General features: G+C 51.7%; 1 protein-coding gene across 1 annotated transcript; it reads right to left on the reverse strand.

The window, feature by feature from the left end:
• Positions 1-1644: 1644 nt before the first annotated feature.
• On the reverse strand, positions 1645-9540 carry LOC107075635 (lipase member H-like). Its single transcript, XM_015337418.2, has 10 exons — positions 9236-9540; positions 7554-7909; positions 7080-7188; positions 6229-6330; positions 5412-5519; positions 4989-5156; positions 4002-4094; positions 3049-3160; positions 2530-2712; positions 1645-2007 (listed from the first exon to the last, which is right to left on the reverse strand). Exons 1-10 carry the CDS (start codon positions 9282-9284, stop codon positions 1896-1898), a joined length of 1392 nt encoding a protein of 463 aa, XP_015192904.2. The 5' UTR covers positions 9285-9540; the 3' UTR covers positions 1645-1895.
• Between the last annotated feature and the right edge of the window lie 97 nt (positions 9541-9637).

The following is a 9637-nucleotide window of genomic DNA, read 5'->3' on the forward strand; positions in this document are numbered from 1 at the left end:
TCCGTCAGCAAACTTTGTCCCCCGGATGAAAACACTTTGTATTTTCAGTCCGACCTGATGTACAGGCCAGGGAAGATTTAATTTGCAAACGGCTGCAGTGTTTTTTTTTTGTTGTTGTTTTTTGTTTTTAATTTTTTATTTATGCTTTACAAAAGAACAAAGATTACAATACAAACAAGAGTACATATAACAATTCAAGACAAAAATATCGTCAGGGGTACATATTACTACATACATTCAAATTATGAAAAAAGATTAAACAAATTAAATAAAAATAATGTCCGCACTGCTTTCATATTTTTACACTTCGAAATAGTCTGCAGTGTATGAGGCAGCTTATTTGGACCAGGTGGCAGCTTCCTCTCCCTCCACTGAAAATTTTAAACTTGATTCCAAAGTATATTTACGTAGGAAACTGTGCTGCGGGTCAGAGGTGCAGCCTTTTCAATAAATTTAAAACAAGGTCCCACCTGCTTTTAATAAGTACAAATCTTATGACACTATTCAAAATATGAAGGAGTGCCTTAACTCTAGGACTTTAAAATTCCAGCTGAGGATGTTTAATTCTTGAATAGATCAACTGGATTCAGTGCTTCCACAAGCCTCTAATTTACTTCTTGTTAGTCCAGGGTAGCAGGCAAGCACCAGTATAGAGGCTAATGTACAGCCCCTTCCGCATGTAGCAATCCCTGTACTGTATAGTAGTGTAGTGTAAACACTGTATAGACCCAGACAATGAAATTGCTATTATCATTCACTATGTACTTTATTTAGAGATAACTTTATAAGTCATAAATATTAGAAGCACTATGAGCTGGTGGTGGAACAATGCTGGCACTATAAACACACAGTTATCACTGTCAACCCCTTAAACCTCCAGGGACAGATTTCCCACTCTGCATGCTCCGTGCAGTTTATCCTGGGGGGGCAGTGGAGTAAGATTGTCCTCCTGTACAAGCAGGGCTCACGTCTTACAGGAGCTCTGTTATTCAAAAGATTGTCCTGAATCTCATTGGAACAACTTTCAACCCTGGGCACAGTGAGAAAATTCTGTTTTCAAACTGCTGCACATTTTGCAGACAATTTGCAGACACTTTTTTAATGCAAATGTGGTTTCTTTTTTAGATTTGGAAAACTTTTAGCAATTTTCATTATGAACCCACTCAATTTGAAAACATTAATTATGTCTTGAGGTTTCAGCCTTCCTTGTACTTGTTGCCTGCTGGGACAGACTCCTGCTCCCCTATATTGTTAAAGCGGTTAGAGAATGGAAGAATAGGTGTTTCAGCTTACAGCAACGACCACACCTACTCCCACACATGCTCCTCTGAGCCAACTACCCATCAAGAAATTCACCCTTTGACTTGCCGCAGGTCCCACAGCATCTGACAGGAGAGTTAGTGTCGATTGGAGGAGCTGCACATCTCTCAGTGACATCACTGCAAGCCTGCGGGCTCCTGGGAGGCTGTTGAAGTGGCCAATTAACATCTCCCCCCTTCCCTTTTCCCTTTTTAGCTGCTTTAAGTGTGGGAATCGTTCAGGAGAGTTTATTGTCATCATTAACAAGAAGCACATCATCATATGAAAGAAGGGACAACAGTCTAATGTGAAATTACACATGAGATTTATTTTGTCCATGGATCCTATAAACAAAGTATGCACTGAATGTCATTAACTTATTCATAAGTAAATATAGACAGTTCTCATGTACAGGTTTAATAATGTAATGAATAATGTAAGTAATCAATCATTAAGAAATGCCTTTCCAAGTTCTAAATTGCCATGTTAGCGATGAAGGCAGATATGAGCTTTTTAAAGTACTGTAGATTCTATATATTGAAGCCCAGACGTGTCCCAAATTACAGAATGTCCAAAGGTCTGCGCACTACAGGCCCTCACTGCTCTTCCTCCTCTTTTTGTTCCTCTTCCGTTGCCACCTCCTTGGTGAGCCGCACCTCCACCGTGTGCCCCTCTGCTGCCCTCACGTCGTAGGCGAAGTAGGAGACCCTGCGGGAGAGACCGGATTGACTACAGCAGTGGCTACTGACCGCTGACCAGGCAGCAGCCTCTCTGCCACTGACACATCAGATATGACATCGGGCATCCTGGATATGAGTGTTTTAGTCTTCAAAGAGTTAAATCTCAGATCATCAGTGCTGATGGTGGCAGTGGGTGTGGCTGACCAGGACTGATCACGGCCTCACTGTGTCTCTGTGGAGTGTCAGGACTGATCACGGCCTCACTGTGTCTCTGTGGAGAGTCAGGACTGGTCTCGGCCTCACTGTGTCTCTGTGGAGTGTCAGGACTGATCACGGCCTCACTATGTCTCTGTGGAGAGTCAGGACTGATCACGGCCTCACTGTGTCTCTGTGGAGTGTCAGGACTGATCACGGCCTCACTATGTCTCTGTGGAGAGTCAGGACTGATCACGGCCTCACTGTGTCTCTGTGGAGAGTCAGGACTGGTCTCGGCCTCACTGTGTCTCTGTGGAGAGTCAGGACTGGTCTCGGCCTCACTGTGTGCCCTTACCCCCTGTCCCGAGGCAGCCTGGTGAGCAGCAGCTGGCTAAGATGGACGATCCTCTTCCTCCACTCCAGGTACAGATTGCGGCGGGTGTAGAACTCCAGCAGCAGGTGGCTGAAGTCGCCGTCGCGGTTCGCCGACACCATGAACCTGTACACCTTCCCCGGCTGGAACCTTACTGGAGCTGAGCTGGAGGCAAGCCACACGGGAACAAGACGGCCATTTTATTGTGCATTATTGAGAGCCTTCTTGTCATACAATCGTCAAACACTCTCAGAATTTTCACTAGCTTCAATTTGATCAAAGCCTTAAATCTCGAGACACCCCAGTGTGCTCAGTGTGTAAGAATTAGAGAGGACACTGGTCGGCTACTTGGGCTACATCTTGTTTTTCGAGTGACCTGACCCCTGACCTCGCGTCTGCCCGCCACATGGCTTTAACTCGGGGCGCCCAGCTCCAGCTCACTGGCTCCGGTGGCCGCCTGGAAACGGCGCAGGCTCCCTCTGGTTTTCATTGATCACTCACCCCGAGAGCAGCAGGGATGAGGTCTCCACGCCCCCGCCCCTCAGCTGGATGAAGAGGTACGCTCTCAGTGGCGTGACGCCCCCGACCTGGAACTCCAGCAGGAAAGGGGTGACTAGGACAGAGGGAGAGAGAGCTGGAGTGTCAGTCCTCAAAAGGCGTCAGCTGACATCACTCGAGCAGAGTGTCATCGGATCAGTAGACCATGCCGCCCCACCACCAGTCTATAACTAACCCACCCATTCTTTCACACTCTAGAGTGTTGCATGGCAAATCTTGCCCCATGTCAGTTCTCTCTCCTGGACATCCCACCATGCTGGATATCCTTCCTCCGACTTACACTACACTGTACTACAATCAAGTATAAACTGAAGGGATGGCAGGTCCAGGAAAGACGGCAGCTCTGGCCTGAACTACGTTTCCCAGAAAGCTGTATGTGTGTGTGGGGGGAGGGGTCGACCCCGATAACCTCAGTCACCTGACCTGTTGCTACACGCCAGTTGGTCAGGTGACAGTTTAAAACCCAGGAAGGAGAAGGTTTCAAAGGGCAGAAGAGGAGAAGCAAGAGAGGAGAGTGGACCTTGTGTGGTCCAGCAACCCTGTAAAGGCCTAGTTAGGGACAGTTAGGGGTTTAGTCAGTAGCTCAGTCGAAGAAGATCTACTGTGTGCTTTTGTTTGCAGTTCCAATGGGTTTGATTTTGTGCCTGCTGTTAAATAAAGAACACAGATTGTTAGGTACCTTAAATCTGCTGTTGTGTCTCATTTCTGGGGACCCTTATTAAAAGAGTGCTGACTACAGGACCCGAACCCTTGGATGTGTCCTAAAACGAGCAGCTTTCCAGTTGTTGTGTTTAAATATGTATTTGATCTTGTACCGTGTGTCTGAAGTAGCCTGATCCTTGTGATCGGTTATCAATTACTCTGCCCTGTTGATGGGCTGGGAGGGTGTGGCTCACCACAGAAAGGCGGGGCAGAGGTGACGTCCAATAGCGCGGTGAGCTGCTGAAACGGGACCGGGCGCTCAGCTGCGACCCAGCTGGTGTTGTAGCCTGACAGAGGGGGGACAGGAAGCATTAGTGTCATTCCTTCTATCGCAGGAAGTCAGGACATTATCAAGCAAAACACTGATGGAGTGGTACTGAGGAACTGTGAAACAGTCTCATGATATCAAGGATTCAGTGTCAGATACCTTGGTCTCAGTGTCATGATGTTTCAGTGTGTCCGTGTCAGTATGTTGGTGTCAGTGTGGCACAGTTTCAGTGTCAGGAGCAGAGTTTCTCCCTGTCTCGGTGTGTCAGGAGCTGAGGTTCTCCCTGTCTCGGTGTGTCAGGAGCAGAGTTTCTCCCTGTCGCGGTGTGTCAGGAGCTGAGGTTCTCCCTGTCGCGGTGTGTCAGGAGCTGAGGTTCTCCCTGTCTCGGTGTGTCAGGAGCAGAGGTTCTCCCTGTCTCTGTGTGTCAGGAGCTGAGGTTCTCCCTGTCTCTGTGTGTCAGGAGCTGAGGTTCTCCCTGTCGCGGTGTGTCAGGAGCTGAGGTTCTCCCTGTCGCGGTGTGTCAGGAGCTGAGGTTCTCCCTGTCGCGGTGTGTCAGGAGCTGAGGTTCTCCCTGTCGCGGTGTGTCAGGAGCTGAGGTTCTCCCTGTCGCGGTGTGTCAGGAGCTGAGGTTCTCCCTGTCGCGGTGTGTCAGGAGCTGAGGTTCTCCCTGTCGCGGTGTGTCAGGAGCAGAGGTTCTCCCTGTCTCTGTGTGTCAGGAGCTGAGGTTCTCCCTGTCGCGGTGTGTCAGGAGCTGAGGTTCTCCCTGTCGCGGTGTGTCAGGAGCTGAGGTTCTCCCTGTCGCGGTGTGTCAGGAGCTGAGGTTCTCCCTGTCTCTGTGTGTCAGGAGCAGAGTTTCTCCCTGTCGCGGTGTGTCAGTGGTCAGTCCTCTCGGCGTCGGTGCTGTCTCTCTCACCCAGCTGTGGGCAGGCGTGCAGGCCCGCCGTGTGGCAGTGTGTGCACTGGCCTCTCTCGAAGCCGTGGCGCGAGAGGCAGGGGAAGGCGAAGAGAGGGCAGTGGGAGCGGATGGAGCTGGTGAAGATCTGGTGAGCCCTCCAGTGGCTGCACAGCACGTACCTCTCCCCTGAAACGAGACACAGCACAGGCCTGACCCAGCTCCCCTGGACCGCCTGGCCAGGAGCGGAGGGCCCCGCCGCGCACCCGCTGTCTCGGGGCGGTCGCTGTACAGAGTGCTGGACAAACGTGGACGAAGTGGGCAGGGAGGGGCGCAGGTGCGAGTCCTGCACGACCCCCGGAGCTGGGGTGGGGAGGGGCTGAACACAGGCCCCGGAGCTCAGATTTCGGGGCTCCCAGTCTCCCGGGTGACGGAAACACTCACGGTCCAGGAGGCCGGGGGGGCAGCCGGGCAGCTGGTGGCCCTTGCCGATGTAGAAGTCCACGTGGCCCAGGGGCCGTGCGGAGCCCAGGGCCGCCACCGGCTCGTTGGCTGGAAAACAAAGGGCAGCAGGCGTGAGCGGACTGGAGCAGCTCCGCCAGCACACGGCTGTCTTCCTCTGGCTCCTGCTGTGACAGGCGGGGAGACAGACACTTTATTCTCCACTACTGTGGAAATCCGACTTTGGCTTCCCCCAAGGAAGCACAAAACACGCAAGCAACACGCAAGAGTCGCATAAAATCATATGAAATCACCACAACAGTATGTGATACACAAATAAACAGGAAGTGGTGGGACATTTACACAGCTTCACTGAGCACATTGCAGTAGGGACAAAAGACTTCTTATGAATGTTTGTATTTGAACTGGGTTCCCTGTACCGTCTCCCACATAGGAGTGCTGTGACTTGAGAGAGGCTTGTGCGTGTGGGGGCGGCTGTGATGCTCCTCGTCGTTCTGAGAACTGTATTGTGATATAAATCGCAGAGCCGGGGCTGCTGTTTCCCCGTTAAAGGAAGGGCTGGGAGGTGTGCTCTTTCTGAACAGAACTATTTCTGCTCTTCTGTGTTTCCCTCTCTCCCCTGCCTCTTCAGCGCCAGTGAAGAGATGGCTGCAGGGCCCCACCGAGGAAAGTCTCCCTGTCCTCCTGGCTCGTTTGTACACGTCAGCTGGTCAGCGAGCCCCTTCCACCACATGGCATGTTGTGCTGTGTAAAGACACGTTTCTTCCTCAGGCTGTTTCTCCGAGAGCAAGGGACTCACGTCTGAAGTTGGCGTGAATAACGTCCACGAACTGAGCGTCGGACCAGTCCAGCCCGACGCTGGGGCCAGCCTCTGTGAACTCGGGTCCGAATGGGTCCAGTCCTGGGAATAAAACCAAAAGCAGGCAGGTCAATTTCCTACCCTGCAGATCTCTCGTTCACTGCTCTCTCGCACACATACACACGCATTTCCTGCGTAAACAATCGCATTTTGTTCCTAAATTCATCATGCAGGCCACTAAAACCTGACAGACATTTGGAGCTCCTGTCTGGGAGCAGTGTCTGATGATCCTCTTGGATCAGGGAATTCTCCCCGCTTTTCCTAGAAGAAGTAATTGTTCTTTGCATTTGGAAGAAAGGGGAGACAGCTCTTTCTGGTGGGTGAATGCAAGTGCACTGCTGTGGTTTGACTGAGGTTGGAGTAAATGGATCCCAACAAGGATAATATAGAGTGAGGCGCCATAAGAATAAAAACTGCGAAGGTATTAAATTATTAAGTTGGCTAATAAACTAAAAACCCGGCGCTAGAGAGCTCTAAAGCGTCTGACGACAACAACAGCCAATTAGGCTACGGCTACGCATGCACCGCCCCCTACATTTACATCACTTTCTTATTGGTCACAAAAGATACAGTGAGCCAATCGCAAATCACAAACGATGAAAAAAGCAAACAAGTAACATTAAAAAGCAAATCATGTAATGCAAACAAGAGAAATAAAATCTTCAATTTCTTTGGTCTGTATGGGTAGGTCTGGGACCAATCAGGGTGGGTCTGGGCCCGTGGCTCCACCCCTGCAAACCAATTTTGGATCCGATCTCCTCTCCGGTGTGTCCGGGAGGCTCTGTCCTTACCCGTAATCCTCCCCAGACAGCCGCGCAGGGCAGCCCCAGCATTCCCTGCGATGTGAGCGCCGACTCCGAAGCCGATCAGATGGATCGTCTCAGCTGAGGAACCACGGGCCTGGAGAAGAGACCCACCATCAGCCAGCCCTGCCCCTGAGACGCACCCGCCTCCCACGTCTCCCAGGCAGAGCCGGAAAATTGTCGAAGCCAAACAAGACTCCCGTCAGCCCTGTGCTGAAAACTGTCTCTTCTTTCCTGGAATTAAGGACGTGACCCTTCCGAGTGACTATTCCTAGTGACTGATCTAAGGCACGTGTACACATTCCTTTAAAATGTCAGGCCTTTAAAATAAGATGAAGAGGCTTCCAAAACACTGCTTGATTGCAGGTCCAGGTTCCCCTGCAGGTGCTGATCGAGACGTGGCCAGGCCCTGCTCGCCTGCCCTCCCACACGGCCCCCCGCGAACACAGAGCCCCGACTCACCAGCAGCGCCCGGATCAGACAGGCCAGCTTCCTGCCCGCCTGCCTGGCGGTGGGCACCAGGCCGCGCCCGCGAGGGGACAGCCAGTCCACAGCCAGGACGTTGAGCCGCTGGGTGGAGAACAGCTCTCGGGCCAGCTGGCCCACCCACTGGGGCCGCACCTGGGGGGGCCGCCGGCCATGCACGATCAGCACGCTGGGGAGCCGGGGGTCCCAGGGGTACGCCCCGAGCCCCCCTGGTGCCGTCATGTTGAGGGGGCGCCCGCAGGGGCCGCCCTCAGCCGCGAACCCCAGCATTCTCACCTCCAGGGCGGGTGGGGCCACGGAGAGGAAGTCGGGGCATTGTGAGGCCCCGGTGCCTGTTGGGGTTAAAGGTCAGGGTCAGGCTTCCGTCACAGTCACAGTCCTTCAGGCTACAGACCACCTGCACATCCTCCAGGAGTTGCCTTGCGCCCCCGGCTGGACTCCCTCCCCCAAGCTGAGAGTGTCCCGTGGGGCTGCTGATCAGCCACAAGAACAATCACAGCACAGAAAACAGCGCTTGTGCCTTTAAAAAAGACAGAGTAGTAGTTCATTGAACAATTTCCGGTACAAGGTTAGTTGGGTAACCTTGGATAACTAGTCGCGCAGAAACGCGAGGGACCCTATCAGTAAGAAAATCAAAAAGGCACTAGCTGTAAACCCAAAAACACAACAGATTCAACAGGAGGAAAGCCTTCTGGAGGCCAGGCTAGCTCCCTGCCCTAGACTGGCTAACAACTAAGCAAAGAAAAACCCGGAACAAATCCAAAACATGAAGAAAAAGGAGTAAAATACAGAGAAATCTAGAGCACAAACAAAACACAGTCTCATGCGAGGGCTTTTTCAAGACTCCGGATGTTGCGGCTCAGGGCTCTGTAGATCTCTCTGGGATCTCGCTCAAGAACTCATCGATCAGCTGGAGCTCCAGAGCAGATATGACTTCAGACTTGACCTCCAGCACACAGAGGGCAGAGCAGGGTGCCCTCCCAGCGGGGGGGTGGAGTCTCACGAAACAGTTGAGAAGTGAAATAGAGAGGGCCCGTGCTGTAGGGCACTCTGGAGCTCACACCGCAGACAGGCCCGGAAAATCCCCTTCAAGCCTGTCCTGCAGGAATCGCTGCTTAGGGTTGAAGCTACCCTGGTGAATCACTGAAGCAGGTATAAAACTTAAAACACTGAGCACTCCTGATTCAGACACACCTGAACACTGGGTACCAACATAGTTAACGCACCACCTCTGGACACCCATAATTTACCAGACTCCATTGAGGCCCAACGAGACTCTGGGCACCCACAAATCAGACCCAGCCAGACCTGCACTATGCCCGATACCATGTTACTACGATTGGATTTTAAATTTATCTTGCCTTTTTGAGGCAACCGAAACACTTCATGAAGTAATATCTTGAGAAAATATCACATAAAACCATGTAGCAAAGCTAGCAAGTATGCACAAAACAACATGCTTTTAAGGATTTTTGCTATTTTTACATTATCATAAGGGATGTAGAATCCCTAGGGAAAAAAACATGCACATCCCTTCCAATTCTGATATCAGCTCCCGAAGGTGTTACAACGATCAGCACAGTTGCATAGCCACACCTGACCGAAGATCTTGCCAGTCATGGCCGAGACCCCTCACGTCTTTCAGAGGGAGACCGTACCTGCGAGAGGTCCAGGGAGAAAGCAGAACAGCCACAGCGTCCGAAACATGCTCCTCTCCTGTCAGGTGCTGGCCACGGACTCCCTCCCGTCTCCCCTTGCAAACGAGAGCAGCAGAGGGACCAGGCCGATAGGCTCTTCCGCAGAAGAGCAAACCGGCTTATCGCCCACATCAGGCACTGGGCATGCAAATCTGCTCAGAATGTCTCTTTGTGCGCGGTTGACTGTTTTAAAGCTCTTATCGGCCTTCTGTTTTTCTTTGAGAAGCAAATTAACCGGATAACACGTTTTCTACTTGAAGAATCTGCTTGTGTCTATTTCTCCCCCAGTTCAAGTACGTGCAGGTGCCCAGCCGTGCCGTTGAAGCCGATGCCCTGGTTTCTCTCAGCCACCAGGTGGGCTGG

This window comes from Lepisosteus oculatus, chromosome 23 (assembly GCF_040954835.1).
Source record: "Lepisosteus oculatus isolate fLepOcu1 chromosome 23, fLepOcu1.hap2, whole genome shotgun sequence".
Lineage (NCBI taxonomy): Eukaryota > Metazoa > Chordata > Actinopteri > Semionotiformes > Lepisosteidae > Lepisosteus > Lepisosteus oculatus.